Source organism: Aquarana catesbeiana, linkage group LG01 (assembly GCF_042186555.1).
Source record: "Aquarana catesbeiana isolate 2022-GZ linkage group LG01, ASM4218655v1, whole genome shotgun sequence".
NCBI classification, from domain to species: domain Eukaryota; kingdom Metazoa; phylum Chordata; class Amphibia; order Anura; family Ranidae; genus Aquarana; species Aquarana catesbeiana.
Window position 1 is genome coordinate 246,202,712 of NC_133324.1, and position 21,583 is coordinate 246,224,294.

Sequence of the window (21,583 nt, forward strand, 5' to 3'; positions counted from 1 at the left end):
CCGACTGATCTATAAGCAGAAGGTCGTCTAGGTATGCCGTTACTGATATACCCTGGACCCTTCATCTTGCTAATGCCAGGGCCAGAATTTCGGTGAACACCCGGGGGGGCGGTGGCTAACCCAAAGGGCAAGGCTACAATCTGAAAATGGAGCTGTTCCACCTCGAATCGCAGAAATTTCTGGCGAGCGGGGCAGATTGGCACAAGCAGATATGCATCTTTGATGTCTATTGATGCTAGAAATTCTCCTCCCTTCAGAGAGGACACAACTGACCGAATTGACTCCAAGCGAAAGGAGCGGATAATTAGGAACTGACTTAGATCTTTGAGATCTAGAATGGGTCTGACATCTCCATTCGGTTTTGGCACTGTGAAGAGATTTGAATAAAAATCCATGCCCTGCTCCTCTGTTTGAATTTCTGTAATCACACCCTGTGACGTCAGTCCAGTGCCTAGAATAAAGACCTTCTTTTTAACGGGTCTCTGGGTACATTCGATCTTAGAAAATGAAATGGTGGAAACCCCCGAAACTCTAGCTTGTAGCCTAGAGATACTGTGGAGATGACCCATCTGTCTTGGATCTTTTCCCGCCAGGCTCCTGAAAACTGCAGAAGCCTTCCCCCCCACTCGACCGAGTGGGGGCGCCCCTTCATAAGGAGGCTTTGGGACTCTATTTTGTACGCTTTTGCCCCCAGGGCTTCTTCTGGCCTTGAGGCTTACCTCTTGAACCCGATGGCAGAGGCCGTCGAAACTGCCTGGAGGCTGCAGCACCTGGTGCTGGGGAAGAAGAACATTTAAATGAAGGATGTCTACTCCTTCTTTTAACCGGTAAAAGGGCACTCTTACCACCTGAAATTGTTTGGATATACTTATCCAAGTAGCCTCTGAACAACCATTCCCCATTAAAAGGAAAACTTGCCAATAGCTTTTTGCATGGCAATTTAGCTGACCAATGCTTCAACCAGAGAATTCTGCGCATATGCACAGATAAGAGGGCAAAGCGTGACACCTGTTGAGTAGAATCTTTAAGGGCATCCACTGCAAAACATAAGGCCACTTCCCCTTGAGCAGGGACACCTTTAATGACTTGCTTGAGCTGGTCTTTTAAGGATTGACAAACCCCTATCGCTGCTACTGCAGGTTGTACTGCTGAACCGGCTATAGAAAAGGAGGCTTTAAGTAAAGATTCCAGCTTCTTGTCGGCTGGATCTTTGAAAACCTGGACATTGTCTACTGGACAAGTTAGACTCCTATTCACAGAAGAAATAGCAGCATCCACTGCTGGCAAACTCTACTTTTTAGTGAACCTTTCCTCCATGGGATAAAGAAGAGAAAATCTCCCAGGAGGAACAAAATACCTATCTGGGTGATCCCAGTCTGCATATATTAGTTGCTCCAGCAGTGGGTGTAAAAGGAAAGCATGTGGACCCTGTGAAGGCCTCAAAGAACCCAAAGAAGAAAAGGGGGCCTCAGCCCCCTCCACTGGGGGCAACTTATATGCAGAACGAAAACATTCCATAAGGGATTGGACTAGCAGTTTTTGGGTTTGCGAGGCTGAGAAGGGCTGTTCTGAGATTGAATCCTCAGAAGAGAAGTCATCTGCATGCCCTTCTTCCCGGTCAACCCAATGGCACCTCAATGTCATCTGCCCATTCCTTCTCCAATACTGGAAGGTAAGGAGGGGGAGAAGGGGACTTTTCGCATTTTTTCCCGGACTGGGAGACAGACGCGATCATGTTGGCTATTTTTCCCTCCAACCCAGCTAATGCGGAAGCCAAATCGTCCTTAGTGACGTATGCAGGGGCTAAAATGTTGGATGTAGCCACTATGCCCCAACAGCCTCAATGGCTCAGACTGACCAGTCGCCTCTGGCCTTTCAGGGGAGGATAGTACAGTGGAAGCATGACTAGGATCCTCAGATCCCAACAGCGGCGCCCTTGCGCTCCTCCCTGCTATATTCCCCCCACCTTTCTTTCGGGAAGACATAGTCCTAAGCACAAAATGCCGACGTACTCTCAATATGCATCCACTGCTGAGCTTAGTCCAGCAAAAAAAAAAAAAAAAATGCTGCTATCACTGCTCAGTCTTATACTCAGCAGGTGTGCCTTTAAATGCCTGTATCCACACCTATACAGTGCTTACATGCCCCAGTATACTCTGTGTCCCTCCATCAGCCAACAGACTCTTTACAGAGTCACAAACTTTATAGTCACCGAGCCTGCACCGTACTACGCGCACGCTAGCTTCCCACGTGCACGCTGGCCGTGCCTAAGCCACGCCCCCTGCATCCTACTGCGGACCTTTAAGAGAGCTGACCCATGTGTGGGGATGAGGCGGTCCTGTTATCGGGATAGCTCGGAGGGAGAGAGGGGCTGCGTTACTGTGGGGGGATGCCGGCCGCCCAGCTCCCGTCGTCAGAACCAGCCTCTGGGGGGGAGGGCTGCGTGCCTTGGGCTAGGAGGCGGGCGGTCCCAGGGCCTCGGATAACTTGCAGACCAGGATGAGGGCAATGCTGTCTCCAAAGGAGCGCTGCTAGACACAGAAAAAAATCGGAGCATGACAAGTAAACACCAGGTATGTTACAATACACCCTCTAGTGGTGAAAAACAGGCAAGTCATTCGCTACTTAGAAGAAATCCCTTGAAGTGAACCATATATGTTCCTTTCTCAGGTTCTTCTCCTTTTTTTTCTAAACTTACCATTCCCACCACAGGATACTGCTGGAATACACAGTCAGACCCAATCTTCCCCCACCACGGCGGGCCAGGTCTTTGAACGGACCTTCAAGGTCCGTGTCCTCCTTGCATACTGGGGTCCACATCCTTGAACCTGTACAGCATCCTGCCAGGACAACCTTTGGTTTAGTCATGTATCCAAGGGCCTGGATTCCAGGGTCAAGGCCTCCAAAGAGGAGCATTACAGGCAAAAACCTTGCTTCTTCTTCCTCGAGGCTCGTACCATCCATCTTGGCCTTTCTTTTGCCACTTTTGAATGGATCTGACTGCATAGCCCCTTGATCTTGGCAAGGATTTCTCCAATGTCTATATTATAGTACTTCAATCCACCGTGACCATCACTTTGAGACACTGGCAAAAAAACTGATGTACAGCCTGTATGGGAGGGGTTATATAGAGGGGCACTTCCTGTCTTTGGGTGTGCCAGTGTCCATTCACCTATAGGGGGCGTATAATCCACATAGTAATTACTATGGCTGCTCTGTGTCCCGTGAGGTACGATAAAGAAATGTTAATTCAATTGTTTAATTGTGTAAAAAAAATATACTATTTTCATTTAACATTTCAACCTTCTGGCTTTAAGAAACACTATAGTCAGTTGCAACTGTTTTTGCAGATCAAGCAGAGGAAAAAAAAATATGGAATCACTCAATTCTGAGGAAAATATTATGGAATCACCATGTACTTTGCAGTTCTAACATCTGCATCAAATTACATCCTGAAAAATGATGTCATCCTCACCAAACATCCTTTCAATTGATGGAACAAGAAAAGTGTCCAAAATCTCAATATAAACTTGTACATTTATTGAAGATTTAATGACTGTCATCTCCCCCGTACCCTTACCTGACATGCAATACATCAATATATAATCAATGATTGTGGAAATTTGCTTGTTTATTTCAGGCAGTCATCTTCATACATTTCTTTGGAACGGCACCAAACAAAAGTTCCAGCATCATCACTGCCCAACGCAGATTCGTAATTCAGTGCTCTCCACATCCACAGTCCACGATTGCTTTTCTTTAGCCCAAGGTAACCTTATTTTTTCCGGTTGAGGTGTTAATGATGGTTTTTGTTTGGCTTTTCTGTATGTACTGTAAATCCCATTTCCTTTAGCCGATGTCTTACAGTTCGGTCACAGACATCGAATTTATTTGCTGACCATTTGTTTTGTTGTATATTTTGTTTCTAAGGCATATTGCTTTACGTTTTCTAACTTGACGCTTTGATGTCTTCCTTGGTCTACCAGTGCGCTTCCCTTTACCAACCTTCCTATTTGACTTGTACTAAAGAAAACCATCATTAACACCTAAAAACAAGATTACAGTGGGCTGAGGAAAAGCAATCATGGACTGTGGATGACTGGATGAAAGTGATATTCAGTGATGAATCACAAATCTGCCTTGGGCAGGGTGATGATGCTGGAACTTTTGTTTGGTGCCGTTCCAATGAAATGTATGAAGATGACTGCCTAAAGAAAACGTGCAAATTTCCACAATCGATGCTATGGGGTTGCATGTCAGCTAAAGGTAAGGGAAGATGACAGTCATTAAAGCTTCAATAAATGCACAAGTTTATATTGAGATTTTGGACATTTTTCTTATGCCATCAATTGAAAGGATGTTTGGTGACGATTATATTTTTCAGGATGTAGTCTGATGCAGATTTTTGTTTTAGAACTGCAAAGTACATAGTGATTCAATATTTTCCTCAGAATTTAGGGATTCCATATTTTTTTCCTCTGCTTGATTTGCAAAAACAGTTGCAACTGACTACAGCTTTCTTTTTTTTTTTAACGGTTTCTTAAAGCCAGAAGGTTGGAATGTTAAATGAAGTTTTGAGTCATGTCTGCAATTAGTTTTTTTTCTACACAATTAAACAAACATTTTCCAAGAGTGGTGATTTCATAATTTTTTTTCTACAACCCCTGGCAAAAAGTAACACTTTGTGACCTTATCAAAAGCACTCCGTTTAATGAAAGATCCTAATCCATTAAATACCTCTTGGAATTTGATAATCCTCTAATTTATAAACTGTTGGTGGCTCCTATAGAACCCGAATATCCAAACTTTTTGTTTAAATGGCAGCAAGAGCTGAAACCGACTATATTGGAGTACCCAAAACAGAGTATTAGAATTAACATGTGCATCTTTTGTAGATTTGCAGGTAAAGGAATGGAACTTTAAACTTTTTGCAAGGTGGTATTATATAATCCATCATTATTGGAAAGTTGTTGGAGGGGATGAATGAATGAATAACTTGTATAGCGCTACATATGCGAACTAAATCGCCTCAGGGCCCTTTTGCCACCAGTGTCCGTTTGGGTCTTCAGAAGAGATGGGTCTTGAGCTTCTTCCTGAAGGCTAGATGGTTTTCTTCCGAGCGGATGTCCGTGGGTAGAGCATTCCATAGGCGTGGTCATTGGACTGCGAACCTTTGTTCACCTTTTCATTTATAACGGGTCTTGGGGATGTGGAGGAGGTTCTGGTTAGTTGACCGGAGAGGGCGACCTGGGGTGTAGTGCTTTATTTTGTCGCAGAGGTATTACAGGGCTTTTCCTTGTGTACATTTGTGAGTGAGGCACAGGGTCTTAAATGTAACCCGGTCTTTCACGGCTAGCCAATGGAGGGTCCTCAGGGACAGGGTGATTGGTTCCCAGGGTTTTTTTTCCAGTTAACAGTCTGGCTGCTGTGTTCTGGATGATTTGTAGACATGAAGTTTGGTATTTTGGAAGCCCTAGGTAGAGGGAATTTGCGTAGTCGAGTCGGGAATTGATGATTGTTCCAACTACTGCTGCTGTATCTCCTTCCGGGATGTAGGGGATGAATCTACGCAATAGGCGAAGAAGGTAGTGGGATCTACTGACTACTGATCATATTTGTGCATCCATTGTCATGTTTGAGTCAAAGAGGACTCCGAGGCTTTTGGCTTTAGTGCTGGGGTTGACCGAGGATGGCGAGTGGTGTGGACATCCTGCCAGGGTTTTTGTTTCGGTTTGCGTGGAGGAAGAGGAGTTCTGTTTTGGATTCGTTGAGTTTAAGGGAGCTTTCTGTCATCCAATCATCGATCAATGAGAGACAGTTTTCCAGTGCCTGGTAATGGTCTTTTTTGTTGGTGATGCGTAGGTAGAGTTAGATGTCAGCTGCATAGGAGTGATAAAGTAGGTCCTGGTTGCTGATGAGGAGTGGGCGGAGATAGATGTTAAAGAGCTTGGGCGAAAGGGGTGATCCTTGAGGGACTCCGCATGTAATTTTTTGTGCTTCCGAAGTGATAGCTCCTAGCTTCACTTTCTGAGATCGGTTCTCTAGGAAGGGTGCGAACCAGGGTAAGTCTGCAACTCCAGCTACTTCTGTGAGACGAGTGAGCAGGGTTTTGTGGTTTACTGTGTCAAAAGCTGCACTGAGGTCCAGCAGCACCAGGAGACACGATTCTCCTTCATCTGCTGTTTTGAGGGAGTCATCCCAGATTTTGAGGAGTGCAGTTTCTGTCCCGTGGCCAGGGCAGAAACCAGATTGTAGTGAGTCCAAGAGTTTATGGGTGTCCAGATGGAGTTGTAGCTGTTGTACTACTGCTTTCTCGATAATTTTGGAGATGGCGTTGAGGCTTGTGACAGGTCTGCGGTCGTTTGGGTTTTTGGGATCGAGGTTACGCTGCTTTAGGAGGCGTCTGATTGTGCCTTGCTTGAGGGAGGTCGGGGACGATTCCTTCTTTAAATGACTGGTTTATGAAGTACGTTATGATGGGTGCCAAGATGTCGGTACATTCTTTCAGAAGTTTTGTGGGAATAATATCGTTTGGCGATGTGCTGTCTCGGAGGTTTCTGATGATGGTTTTGGTGGTGTCAATAGTGATTGGGACCAGAGTAAATCTCGGCGGTTGTAGACTCTGTGTGGTTTTTGTCTTCTTGCTCTGGCCAAGTGGGGTTACTTGTTATGTTCTGTTTAATTATTTCCCGAATGGTTGCGATTTTGTCAATGAAAAAAATCAGATAATTCATTGCAGAGTTCTTTTGTTTCGTTTGCTGGAAACTCTAAACAGGTGGGGTTCATAGTCTGGACAACTAGTTTGAAGAGTGCTCGAGGGCGGTTTATGGCTTTTGAGATGGTTTTGGAGAAATGTTTTTTTTTTTTTGCTATAAAGATGGCTTTGTGGTATCTTGTGGTGAGTGATTTGTAATTTGTGGTTTTCTATTGTTGGGTTCCTTCTCCATGCTCCTTCAGCTATTCTGTGTTCTTGTTTAAGAGTGTTTTTGCAGGTGGGTGCTCTGCGTACTGGTGCGACAATGTCTGCTGTCTGTAATAATGCTGTATTAAGGAAGTTGAGTGTGTCTTCAGTTGAGTAGTTTTGGGTTAACACCGTTATTTTGTTGGGTAGTGTAGTGTAGGCAGTGTATTGTCGTTGTGTGTTGGTATTTGGTAAGTGATGTTTATTTTGAATTTGATAACGTGGTGGTCAGTCCAAGGCAATGGCATGTTATCAAGTGTGTTAATATCAATGTTTTGTTTGAAGATGAGGTCGAAGGTATGGCCCAAAGCATGCGTGGGAGCATTTATCAGTTGCTGCAGACCTAGTGCTTCCAGTTGGTTGATGCAAGCGGTAGCGATGGAGTCCTGGGAGGAGTTTGCCCAGAGATTAAAGTCCCCAAGTAGCAGGAGATTTTTGGTTTTCAAGGTGTATGTAGAGATGAATTCAATAAAAGGTGCAAGGAAGTGTGTCTTTGGTCCCGGTGGTCTGTAGCACAGTTGTATGCGAATGGTGTCCCGGGGTGTTGTTTGACATTGAAGTGTGAGTGTTTCCATGAATGGCAGTGAGCTCTGTAAAGTTGGTTTGTGAACGTGAGGTGAGATTTGTAGATCACTCCTCTTTGACCGACTCTGTGCTCAGTTAGGATGCGGTAGTTCTCAGGCACTAAATCTGCTAGAATGGTGTTACAGTCAGGTGTTAGCCAGCTTTCCGTGATGAAGAGACAGTCTGTGTTGTGTTGAGTAATAAAATCATGAATTTCATGTTTGTGCTTGACTGCTGATCTAGTGTTGATCAGGGCGCACGATAGGTATTGTCCTGGATGTGGTGTATTCCTGTTTTGGATGGTTGGTTTCAAATTTGTTCTTAAAAGTTGTTCTTTTCGTAATATTGTTTGGGTGCTGGTTGGTAATGTTTAGCGGTATTCCTTAGGCTGCAGAGGGTGTCAACTGAATAATTGATGGCGCACCTGATAGGAGAGTGCTCTGGGGTGAGTGGCTCGAGGTGCCATGGTGCCGCTCGGGCTCTGCCCCGGAGCAGAGTTGGTGGTGGCGGTGATCGGTTGTGTGGTGGAAGGGGTAGCGGCGGCGGGGGCTACAGGCTGGGGCAACCCGGGTAACATCGGGAGGAGATGTCTGTTGAGAAGTTAAAAAGTTAAAGAAGTGAAAAAGTTTAGAAAAAAAGTTTAAAAGTTTAAAAAAGTTAGTAGAATTCTATGTCCTTTTATCTGTCCAGGGTGTAACAAGATGGCCGCCCACACTTTCTATGTCCTTTTGGCTGGTCCGGGTGTAGCAAGATGGCCGCTGTCAGTCTCTGTGTCCTGCAGGCTGGTCCGGGTGCAGCAAGATGGCCACCGTCATTCCCTTTTTCCTCCCATACTGGCTTGCAGGGTCCAACCCAGGGAGGATTGCTGGCGCAGAATGGCGGGCCAGATGCCTCCGGTACCCGTGCAGAGAAGAGTTCGGCGTGGGACAGTCTGGGAGGCCCAGAGGCAGCATGGGCACAGCCGCCGGGTGGAGCAAGATGGCCGCCGCTCCCTGTGCTACGACCGCGGCCCATCGCTCAGACGGCAGAGGCAGGAAGAACACCGCGCCAATGGTCTCTGGAGGCTCCCTGACCGTATGGGGAACCCCAGGGTCCCTGGAGGAGGCAGGGCGGACCCGTGGGGAAGAAAAAGAGCCAAGGTGTGCTCCGGATTGGCAGAGCTCTTCCAGGTACGTCCGCTCAGCTCAGATCAGATTGGATACAATACTGTAAGCTCCTTTGCTCCTATATGGTGGCAGTGCCTGATAGTATAATATTGGATGGAAAGTTATAGGGTAAAATTAGAGGAACTCAATATCACATTTGGTGAATATAGTGAAGGAAGCATGCTTTAAGGAGGCTACCTTTGGAGTACAAAGAAACCTCAGGATGCGAGGCAATTTACTAAAGAACCTAGAGCAGGAAGCATGAAAGAATAAATGGCTCAAAATAAGCCAGTTGCCCCAGTGTTCTTTCCTGCTTCTACCTCAGCTGCAATTTCACTGGCAAAAAAATAATTCCTCTGCCAAGGAAGACCCAAAGTTGGAAGATACTGATGATTTCCAGGGACATGTTTTTGACTTCTCCCTATACCCAGGCTGTTACAGAGGGTATTTCCTGTGAGGGCGACACCTTTCAGTTAAAAGGCTAAGATAATATTTTGTATGTATGGCCAGCCTAAGTCTCTAAAAACATTTAGTAGTAAACTCAGCCATTCCAAATTCCTGAAATTCAATACAGCCAGTACACAAACGCTTTTTACATCATTCTGCCTCATTAATCATCCTCCTTAGTTTTTTCTTATTTTTTTTGGAGCCAATTTTTTGTATGCTTCTCATCCAAAGCCAGTGCCATGTTTACTGTTTTCCTTATCTTTACTGTATGTAACTTCTTTCTTGTAGTAATGGCCGGAATCTCATGCATGCATTGGGGTGTTTCAGGAAGAGGTGCATGAGGCTGTACTCTTTTTGGATTGGATGACGCAGGCACGACATCCTCCATTCAGCACCTTACACCATTATAATTGGACGTTTATTCAAAATTTAATACAATTTTTCTTTGTATCAGTTTTTCAGCTCTATGGGGTTGATTTACTAAATTAAAATATACTGTGCATTGCTCCAGAGCTTAATAAATGAGGTAAAGTTTCACTTTGCAAAGAATACGCAATCACATGCAATAAAGAGCATTTTTGCTTGCACATAATTGGATGATAGAAATCAGAGCTTCCCCTCAGATCTAGAGCAAATGCACTTGCAGTGCACAGTATATTTGCCTTTAATAAATCAAAGTATTACTTTATTTGAACACTTCTTAACACACTCTAATGGGAACGAGTGCAATCTAATACAACATTAGCAGTTCTCAAGTAAACTATGCCCACTCTTAAATTATATATTGTACTTAACCACATCAATACTGGGCACTTTCACCCCCTTCCTTCCCAGACCAATTTTCAGCTTTCAACGCTCTCGCACTTTCAATGACAATTGCGCGGTCATGCTACGTTGTACCCAAATGAAATTTTTATCATTTTGTTTGCACAAATAGAGCTTTCTTTTGGTGGTTATTATTCACGACTCCTTTTTTTTTTTTGCGATATAAGTGAAAAAAGAGCGGAAAAAAAAACCCCGTTAAGTGTATAATAATTGGTTTGTGTGATCACAGACATATGTACGCAGATGATCATGTACAGAAGTACGCAGGTGATCACGGACATGTGTGCAGATCATTGGGACATGTGATTTTACTGTTAAATCTGTGGGGGACAGGTGTTTTTACTATGTGGGAACATTGTGTACATGTGTGTTTTACATTGTGTACATGTGTGTTTTACACTGGTGATCAGTGTGTAAAAAGCTGTAAAAAACAGCTCATACTCACTGATCACCAGCCGGCTGCAGCGATCTGCTCCTCTCCTCACCGACAACTTCTGTGTGAGGAGAGGAAAGCCGATCGCCTAGCAACCGGCTTTCTGTTTACATCACATGACAGCTGTGATTGGACATGGCCGTCATGTGATCAGGAGGGCCAATCACAGAGCCCTCCTGCCGATCGGAGATGCGGTGTGTCCGGTAGACACGAGCACATCGGGATCGCGCCGCTGCGCGGGCACACGCGATCCGCCTCCTTTTGAGGGACGTTCCTGAACGTCCACTTAGGAGGAGAGAGCGCCCATCCGGCCGTTTATGTGCAGTGGCCGGGTGGGAAGTGGTTAATCTCATTCTCCCCTCATTATAATTTTGCTTTGCTTAATATTTTTTACAGCTAATCTCTTACTTTTCTCTTCTCTTCCTTTTACGCTTTGCTCTTTACTCTCATTTTACCCATGCTACTGATCTCAATCCTGCCTCTTTCCATATTTAAGACTAATATTACACAGCTTCCACCAACAAAAATCATGAAGTGCTCCCCAAGTAAACACTACGTGTTTTGCCACCATTTTTGGCTTCCCCGGGGCTTGACATGTGTCGTGCACTGTGCAAATATACAAAGTACCAGTCACTAACCAAGCTGTACTGTTCAATTTCCCTGGAGACCAGGGCTCTAGCTATGCTGTCTGGCAGGGGTGCTGAGACCACAAGGCAGGCTGATTAGAATTAAATCATCATTTTGCAAGCAGAGCAGTTCACATATATGTATTCAAACTCTGTATTTAGCGGTTATGTTACAGTAATTTAGCAACTTACCAGTTCCTGTTCAGCAAATAATTTGCCAGGTCTTTTACTCGGTTAGAATTAATTGCTTCAGTTTTTAGCACATAGTAGCATTTTGTTTTCACCAACTTTTCAAGTTGTTTTCTCTTAATCACGCTGTCCAAAAGTAAAGCCTTTATCTGCAACACAAGAAACCATCAAAACATTTGTGGATAGGATGCCAATGAAAACATGTTAAGTTCATGCACGGTACACAGGGCCGAATCTAGACAGTCTGATGTGGGGTGCAGTAAAAAAAATAAAATGTCATATGGGCAGAGGATGGGGTCTCAAAAGGGGAGAGCACAGGGGTCAGCATGGCAGTGTACAGGGGTTTAACAGAACAGAGGATGTATATGTTGTTGAAGAAAAACCGTAGCCTTTAAACAGTATAAACAATATGCAAACTTTGACAATATTAACAATACTATAGATGTGATTTCCTATAGAGTAAGTATCAAAAATTACCGCGCTACTCACTGTAGTAAAAACTCGGTTATAAAACTAGAAAAGCTGCAGTCTTAATGTGAGGCGTGCACATACTAGACAAAAATAATCAAGAAAGACCGCGCTAAAAACAATAGCATGTGATGTAACTAATCAAAACATGATTACGTGTATGAAAATAATATACATCAAAATATGAAAAAATATTAGAATATGAATCACCAAAAATCTATTGAAAGTGAATATAGAAAAAGTGACTGAAAAATAAAAGTCCCAAATAAGGTTAAAAAAGTGACTGAAACGTCACAAAAACACACAGTCCTTGGGGCCAAGGCAGATGCAATCAGTGATCATAGACGTATAACACACAGTCCTTGGGGCCAAGGCAGATGCAATCAGTGATCATAAACATAAAACACCCAGTGAGAAATCCTCCACCTATTAAGATGTGCGCTTACCAGAGGTAAGCTGTAAATCAGCTTAATAGTGAACCTCCACTCCGGGGAAATCAGCTCCTCAGGTCTCCACACAAGGAAGGGGGTGGACAGGATCTTTCAATGAAATGGACTCAATCCGCATAACAGGAGGACCCAAAAGGACAAAACAAATTCTCCATAGTGTAAAACTAAGAAGAGTATTCAAGAAGAAGTTGGAAAGCTTGAGCGTTGTGCTGTCGTAATATCAGCAGGATCTATGAAATTCTCAAGACTCGGGCAGGAGATTGGTGAGCAATGCCAAGGCGCAGTATTTTTCAGCTTTCTCTCTGAAAACTTCTTGCTTGAAGCTGAACCATGCAGTGGGTATACACTGCATATAGAGTACCTCATCAAAAATGACATTTTTGTTGCAGGGGATGCCCAATATTTTGTTTGTACCTTAGTGCGGGGGGAGAGTGCATCTGCACAGGGCCAATCAGCACTGTCCAGAGGGTCATGGGTCATGCAGCCTCATAGGACAGTCAGAGAAGAATGAAAACTTCTCCTACAAGCTTTAACCAACGCTCAGCCAGACACTGATGAAAGTCACAAGACTGCTATTATACCGCTGATGAGAAATAGTATTTAGCAGTTTATATTTACTAAAATAATTGCATTTTGGTATTCTGTGTACTGTGGGAGACCAGATATAATGAATGCAGGGTCCTGGGTTTAGTAACACTTTAAAGTGAAACTTTACCCATAACAACTTCAGCCCCAGAAGGATTTGCCCCTTTCCTGACCAGGCCATTTTTTGCAATACAGCACTGCGTCACTTTAACTGACAATTGCGCGGTTGCTGAAAATTATTGTCTAAAAAGCTGAGTTAGACTTACCGGTAACTCCTTTTCTGAGAGTCTTCCAGGACAGCCCATGAGACCTAGGGCTCCTCCTTCCAGGACAGGAAACACGTTACCCCCACAAGGGCCAGGGCGGTCCTCCAGGCCCCATGTCAGTGTTCTTAAGAACCGTAGGACGTCCCTGCAAACATATTCATAATACACATAACTTCAGACAAAACCGGGTGGGAATCCGGCTGTCCTGGAAGACTCTCAGAAAAGAAGTTACCGGTAAGTCTAACTCAGCTTTTCTCAAAGCGTCTTCCAGGACAGCCCATGAGACGATAAGCCAGAACTTACCAGTCTAGGGAGGGACCACTGCCTGAAGGACCTTACGACCAAACGCCTGCTCCTGAGCTGATAGGAGATCCAGGCAATAATCGAGTAACTGGACCATGTGGCAGCCCTGCAAATTTGTTCCGGTGAGGAACCAGTCCTCTCAGCCCAAGACGTAGACAAGGCTCTAGTTGAGTGCGCAGTAACAAAAGGTGGAGGAACTTCTCTAATTTTGTAAGCTTCAGAGATTGCTTGCTTTATCCATCTAGCCAGTGTGGCTTTAAATGTACTATTTCCCTTTGAGTGCGCAGTAACAAAAGGTGGAGGAACTTCTCTAATTTTGTAAGCTTCAGAGATTGCTTGCTCCATCCAGCCAGTGTGGCTTTAGATGCACTATTTCCCTTGTGAACTCCAGAAAAAAGGACAAACAAGGCATCAGTTTTTCTAAAGGTCTTGGTGACCTCAAGATAGACTAGGAGAATCCTTCTCACGTCTAAAAAACTAAACTTTCTTTCTAGGTCGCCCTGTGGCGAACTACAAAAGGTTGGCAGTACAATGTCCTGGGATCGGTGGAATGTACTGGCCACCTTGGGCAAAAACCCTGGATCAGTTCTTAAAATGACTCGATCCTCAAAAATCGTGAGGAAAGGCTCCCTTACTGATAGGGCCTGCAACTCACTTACCCTCTGAGCTGAGGTAACAGCTACAAGAAAAACAGTTTTTAATGTGAGTAACTTAACTGAAATATCTTCAAGAGGCTCAAAAAGAAATTCAACCAGAGTTTGAAGTACTAGGGACAGGTCCCAAGTTAGACAACTTCTCACCACTACTGGTCTGGCCCTAGAGATTGATAGTGGGATTTTCCAGGAGAGAAAACTGGAGGAACACACTGATAGCTGCCGCCAGTACCTTTAAGGTACTAACAGAAAGACCCTTGTCGACCCCCTCCTGAAAAAATTCCAAAATTGAAGGAATATCATGAGTTAATCTTTGATTCTCAGATAACCATGAATTGAACTTTTTCCAAACTTTGGAATATATGGCTCTGGTGACTGGTTTTCTGCAGTTTACCAGAGTCCTGACTACATTGTCAGAGAACCCCTGGGCGCTCAGTATCTTTTCTTCAGATACCAAGCCGTCAAGTTTAAGGAAACCACCTGTGGGTGTGACACTGGACCCTGCGATAGTAAGTCTTCTCGTTTCGGAAGACTCAGTGGAGGCTCCGAGACCAGAATCTGAAGCAGGGAAAACCATGTGCTCTTGGGCCAGAAAGGGGCGATTAGAATGAGATCCGTTTCTTCTAGAAGAAACTTCCGGAGAACTTCCAGAATAAGTCTGATTGGCAGGAAGGCATAACATCGATCCCCAAGGATTGGTCTGCTGGGTTCATGGAAAAGAACAAATTTGTCTTGCGGTTGTTCTGGTTTGCGAACAGATCCGCTACGGGATATCCCCGTCTGCTGGTGAGATCTGCAAAGACTTCGGGATGAAGGGACCAGTTGTCTCGATCTACCCCATAGCGGCTGAGATAATCTGCTAGACAATTGTGTGTCCCCTTCAGGTGCACAGCTGAAATTGAAGCTAGATTCCCTTCTGCCCATGAAAGGATCTCCTGGGCAATTGATTGAAGTATCCAGCTTCTGCCCCCCTGCATGTTGAGGTACGCGACTGTCGCGATAGTCTGACAGAATTTGGAGATTGTGACCCCTGATCTCCGTCTGAAAAGACTGCAGTGCTCTCTGAACTGCTAGCAGCTCTCTTTGATTGGATGAAGCCTTGCCTCCCCCGCGGACCACTCTCCCTGTGCCACTGCATTGTTGAGGTGGGCCCCCCATCCCCAGGAACTCGCATCCGTAGTAATCCTTTGGGATATGGGAATGGACCATGGGAGACCCCCTGATAGGTGCTGGACTCTCTGGTCTACTGAGCAAAAGTCGTAACCCAGGTATGTTACTTTCTGGGCTGGGATTAAGGATGATTTTTCTATATTTATCAACCAGCCTAGGGACTGTAGGAAGTTTTGTACAATCTAGAGGTCCTCCAACAGCTTCTGGCATGCCACCACCAGGAGGTCGTCCAAGTAAGGGATAACATTTATCGCCTTTAACCTCAGCAGAGCTAATGCTTCCCACAACACCTTCGTAAAAATGCGTGGGGCTGAGGAAAGACCGAAGGGAAGGGCTTGAAACTGAAAGTGTCGAGTCCCTGTATCCAACTTCACTGCGAACCTCAAAATTTTTTGGAAGGCTGGATGGATAGGGATGTGAAAATAGGCATCCCTTAGGTCCAGTGTGGCCATGAAGCAATTTGGGTAGACCAGTTTTTTGATATTGAAAACCGTCTCCATACGGAAATGTTTGTATCTGATTGAATTGTTTAAAGTCCGGAGATTCAGGATAAGTCGAAACTTCCCCGACGGCTTTTGGACCATAAATACATGGGTATAGAACCCCCTGCCCTGATCTGACTGGAGAACAGGAATCAGGACCTTTTGATCCAATAAGTCTCTCGATCTTGGGGAGGAAAGGTGACCAATAACCGCTCTGGTGGTTGGTGGGCAAATTCCAGCCTGTACCTGTTGGTCACTAGGTCCAGGATGAATGGGCTCGAAGTGGCTGCTGCCCACTGTGGGATGAAGCCCATCAATGTTCCTCCCACCGGGGAACCCAAGTCACTGTGGCTTGGCGGGCTGTTGAGGAGGGTTAAACAGGACCCCCCCTTTGCCTCTGCCTTTGTGCCCAGTGCAATGTTTTTTCGGCCTGCTGTCCTTTTCTCTAGGACCCTGTTGCCTGCCTTGGCCACGAAAAAACTTTCTGGCTGTTGGGAGTCTCTTTTTCTCTGGAAACGCCTTTTTCCTATCAGCTGTGCGTTCCAGTGCCTCCTGCAGTCCTCGGCCAAATAGATGATCGCCTGTTAAGGGAAGGTCACAAAGGCGCAACTTGGAGGCTGAGTCCCCTGACCATGTTTTAAGCCAAAGGCTTCTCCTGGCCGAGTTCACTAAAGCCGAAGTCCTGGCCGACATTCTTACCGGTTTGAGGTTCCCAACCGCTGAGTCCCAGGCTCTGTGGAGAAGGATATCCCCTCTCTTGTCCATCGGATCCTTAAGCGTGCCCATATCATCGAACGCTAGGTCCGAGTTTTTTGAAACCTTTGAAAGAGGTGCGTCCAACTTGGGATTCTTATTCCATGGCTGCGCAGTGTCCTCATCAAAAGGAAACCTTCTTTTTAGGTTATTAGAGAAGAATGTTTTTCTCTCAGGATTATCCCATTCCAGTTTGATAGAATTAACTATAGAACTATGAACTGGAAAAACTCTCGATTTTTTCTTATGCAATCCTTTATACATAAGATCATGTTTGGATAACTGAACCTCCTCCTCTTTCAATTTCAAGAGTAGTATAGATAGCCTTCAATAAGTCATCCACATCCTCTACAGATAACTTAAATCTCGAGCCCCGAGTGGATTCTCTATCCCTGGGCTCTATATCTGACCCTGATTCTTCTGGAGAAGAGCGGGTAGATCTGACCTCAGCCTCAGAGTCCTCACTCTCTGCCTGCTGCGGAGTGCTGACTGACGTCTTCGGTGAAGACGGACTCTCAGCTGGAGTCTGGAGCCTGTCAATAAGTGTTCTAAAGGAACTGAAGGTGGGCGCATCTTCTGGCAAGAGGCAACCAGGTCATCTTTTACAAGGCCTTCTTATACAGCTGCGACGCACCGCTTTGCTCGAAGGAGGAGCTCAAGTTGTTTGTGCACACCGCACATTTCCTTTTAGGTGGCTGTGCCTGAGCCTTGTCCTGGGTCTTGGTCTGCAAGACAAAAATAATTGACCCATAATGAGACTCTCGGCCACCGTGACACTCCGTTGTGTCCCCATAACCCACTACTACAGAGAGGGGAGGGGGAGGGAACACTCACAGGATAGCAGGAGAGTGACACAACACTTCAGGCTTACCTGTGAGGTGCTGGTGTTGGGCACCGCCTCTACTGCCTGTGCAGGAACTGTAGACTGGTCCATCCTACCCCCTTTTTGGCTTTCCACAGCCTGGCTGCATCCACCAAAAGACACCAGCGGCCAGCGTCTCCTGTTCACGCCGTTTAAGGAAACTGGAACCGGCGTCTCCGGCGTCCGACGATGACGTTATATGCCCCGGAAGTGACCTACCCCTCGGCACTTTCTGTGGGCCAGCTTGGGGCGCAGAAGCGCCACCCCCCCTCGAGCGAGGCAGCTTTCTGCTTTTCCTCACACAAACCAGCCATGCTGTCGGTGAGGAAAGGATAATGCTGCCTTACAGAGTGCATAACCTCAGCAAAGCGCTTGGGAGCTGACACCATCCCAGTCCTGGCCCTCTCCAAGCACTGAGAAACAGGAGACAGCAGCACAGCCAACCTCCCCAGTGGAGTGCTGCTTCTGGCAGAGGAAAAGGTTAGTGATATGCCCCAAATAGCCATACAGAGCCCCTGCTCATGAGACCTAGGGGACCAGGTTCCAGGAACATGTTACCCCCTGACCGGAAGAAACACGAATAACTGACAAAGGGGCCTGGAGGACCGCCCTTTTATCTGGTGGGGGTAGTGTGTTTCCTGTCCTGGCAGGAGGAGCCCTCTCATAGGCTGTCCTGGAAGACGCTTTGAGAAAATAGGGTTATTGGCATTTTGCCGATAGAGAAAAGGGTGACGATAATGGCGCCGAAGACGCACATAATTTTACCATGGTTATGGATTGTTTTTCATAAGTCATGTGATTCAAAATACCACATCAAAAACGTAACATGTAAGTTATTGATGCGTTCTTACTGCGTCTTCAATGCATTTTAACAGCGAGGTGCGTTTTTTTTAACTGACCAAAAATGCAGCAAGAACACCACAACTGAAGCGCAATGAACCAGTGTGAAGACGTACATAGAATTTAAAGGGATTCATTTTTCTTGCACTTAAGGTGCCGATAATGGCCGACAAATTCATATTCATTTAGGTTCATGATATTAATTAAAAAGTAGAATATAATACAACTATATATAAAAATATATAGATTTTTTAAAATGGTCATTTTTGGTCAAGTGCATCCTGAATTTTCGGGTCCCAAAATATTCATTTCGGTGCACCTCCAATAATAATGCTACAAAAAGGAGTGTGCGCTCTAAAAAATTGCCTCCAGCTTTGCACCAGTTTCTTCTTGCTGGAGACTGCCATTCTGCTGAAGCCCAGACCCCTGAACAGAAGTAAATTATAAGGCGGAACTAAACCTATTGATTTTAATGGTTTCAAAAAAGTTACATTACTGGAATGATGGGATTGCTAACTGTCACATTTACTTGTGTCCGCAACCAAACTGTTAAACCATCAAATGGTTTGCGTCATGCCAGCACCAGGGACCAAAAAATCTTGGGTGAGGACGGCGCTGGAAGTCTGGACAGGTGAGTGCCTGTTTATTAATCTGCCTAGCAGTAATTCTGTGTGTGGTTCGAGGTTAATTTTCAGTACCAAAAGCGGTAACCCCAAGCTACACTTAAGGTTAAACCATAGTATCCCTCTAATGTTACTTACCTAGTTCCTACGATCCCCCGATGTCCTCCCGCTGTGTCCTTTCGGCCGATGCATGTCTTTCGGGTTCCGTTCCCTGCGAGTGACACATAGGGGGGAGCAAGCGGAAAATTCTAAACGTTCAAAACCTAACATACACACAATACATTGTAATCTGTTAGGAATACATTACTGTATCAAACCATTTCACCTCAGTTTTGTCCCTAAAGCTTTGTCCAGTGCCCTGTAGGTCCCTTTAGGCCAAAAGCGGTTTTAGACCAGCTAGAAAACAGCGATAGTGAATTAGAATCACTTGCAGAATTAAGGGATAGTGATTCCTGGGGAAATTCGTCATTAGACACTGAAAGTGACGACAGTCTGCGACTGAGCTCAGTGATGTGCGAACTTGGTGCCCTATTGACTGTGGATTGGATCAGGCAGTGCCCCCATGATTTCCATTTACTGGAGCATCTGGTATGAAAGTAGACATTGAACACGACAACCCCTTGGCATACTTACAATTATTTCTGACCGATGAGGTTATTGAAATAATAGTTACTGAGCCAAACTGGTACAAAGAGCAACAATTAGCTATTCCGCATCGAAAGTTTCCAAGAAGCAGAAAGTGGGAACCAGTGACCAAAGATGACATTTGGAAATTTCTGGGCCTAATAATACTTTAGGGAGTGGTGGGGAAACCCCTGCAGAAGTGGTATTGGACAACAAATAAATTACTTGCCGCAGTCATCTCAGAGTACAGATTTTCTCTGATCATGAAATATTTACATTTCGAAAACAAAGAATGTGATGAACCTACTTGCACCAAAACTAAAGAAAATTTGGGAAGTATCTCAAATGAATCTAAAGAATTTCCAACGGAGCTATGTGCCAGAAGGAGATATCAGCATAGACAAAAGTCTAATGGCCTACAAGGGAAGGCTCAGCTGGGTACAATACATTCAGAGGCGGCTCTCTAATTAGGCAAAAAAGGCAGCCGCCTAAGGCCTCGTGCCCCCAGGGGCCTCGCGGCTGCCTAGTTTGACTGCTGTGTGTGGGAGAATGAGAGGGAATGTCCCCGGTCAGTGTCCCCAAGCTGGCAGGGTGAGTGGGCTCGTAAAGGATCGCCATCTTTAATATACTGCACTGCCTGCTGCAGACGAATTGTAGAGGAGGTGGAGGCGGAGCTGCCGGGCCAGCAGCTGCTGAACCCACCAGGACGTAGGGGAGGACTGAGCCGGGGGGCAGGGAGGCCTTGTAAAAATGTTGCTTGCTCCGGAGTCCGCACCGCTGCAGACAGCCGTGACACCCGCCAGTACACTGCAGCGGTGCGAGTATGCTGTGTGTCCAACTCATTCACTTCCCTGTCAGGCGGAGTGTTCTCCGCCCGACAGGAGCTTCCTAGTCCCACCCAGCGTGATGTCATTCACAGGCCGGGATGAAAGAGCAGAGGAGAGTGCTGCTGCAAAGACCTGCAAAGACCCAGTGAAGCCCCATGGAAAAGTGCAAGTAAGTTTGCAGAGGCTAAAAACCTTTCTTAAGGCACTGTTGTCACAGTGGCTTAGCTGTGTCAACTGCCTGAAGTGTTTAAATCTTTAGGGGAGGGTGGTAATTTACATTGGTATTTGTAATATGCAGCATGGAGGGGGTTATTGCATTACTATACATTAGTGACCAGTGGAAGTTAACTAACCCCTTTGTGCTGCATTAGTGGTACCGGTATCAGAGTTAATTAACCCCTATATGGTGCAGCATGAAAGGGTTCACAAACTCTGATACTGGTGCCACTAATGCAGCACAAAGGGGTTAATTAACTGCCACTGGTCACTAATGCATCACTGTGTATTTGATACTACCCACCGCACTCCTTTCATGTACATACTACCCCCACCATGCACTCCGCACCCCTCTCATGTACATACTACCCACCGCCATACACTCCGCACTCCTCTCATGTACATACTACCCACCGCCATACACTCTGCACTCCTCTAATGTACATACTACCCCCCGCCATACACTCCGCACTCCTCTCATGTACATACTACCCACCGCCATACACTCCACACTCCTCTCATGTACATACTACCCACCGCCATACACTCCGCACTCCTCTCATGTACATACTACCCCCCGCCATACACTCCGCACTCCTCTCATGTACATACTACCCACCGCCATACACTCCTCTCATGTACATACTACTCACCACCATACACTCAGCACTCCTTTCATGTACATACTACCCCCCACCATACACTCCACACTCCTTTCATGTACATGCTACCCACCTATATACACACCACACCCCTCTCATGTACAAACTACCCACCTATATACACTCCACACCCCTCTCATGTACATACTACCCACCTATATACACTCCGCACCCCTCTCATGAACATACTACCCACCGCCATACACTCCACACCCCTCTCCTATACATACTACCCCCCCACCATACACTCCTCTCATTTACATACTACCCACCTATATACACTCTGCACCCCTTTCATGTACATACTACCCTCCACCATACACTCCTCTCATGTACATACTACCCACCTATATACACTCTGCACCCCTCTCATGCAAAATACTACCCACCACCATACACTCTGCACCCCTCTCAAGTACATACTACCCGCCCGCATACCCTCCACTTCCCCCTCCTATTCAAGTTTACCGCCATTGTACAGTAGGGGCCCTTACTAGGGAGAAGGTGACCCGTGCCATACAGAAACATTTGTATGTGTGGCTAAATTATGCTACCTATTAGGTATGGCTTTTTAGTTTGATAAGAAATTTTAGTCTTTTTTTTTATTTTT

General features: G+C 45.6%; 1 protein-coding gene across 1 annotated transcript in view; it reads right to left on the minus strand.

Moving 5' to 3' along the window:
* KNTC1 (kinetochore associated 1) overlaps positions 1-21,583 on the minus strand; it is a 521,537-nt gene that overhangs the window by 22,878 nt on the left and 477,076 nt on the right. Inside the window, exon 62 of the mRNA XM_073627545.1 lies at positions 11,194-11,339. Coding sequence (XP_073483646.1) covers positions 11,194-11,339 — 146 coding nt within the window. The remainder of the gene's footprint in view (positions 1-11,193; positions 11,340-21,583) is intronic.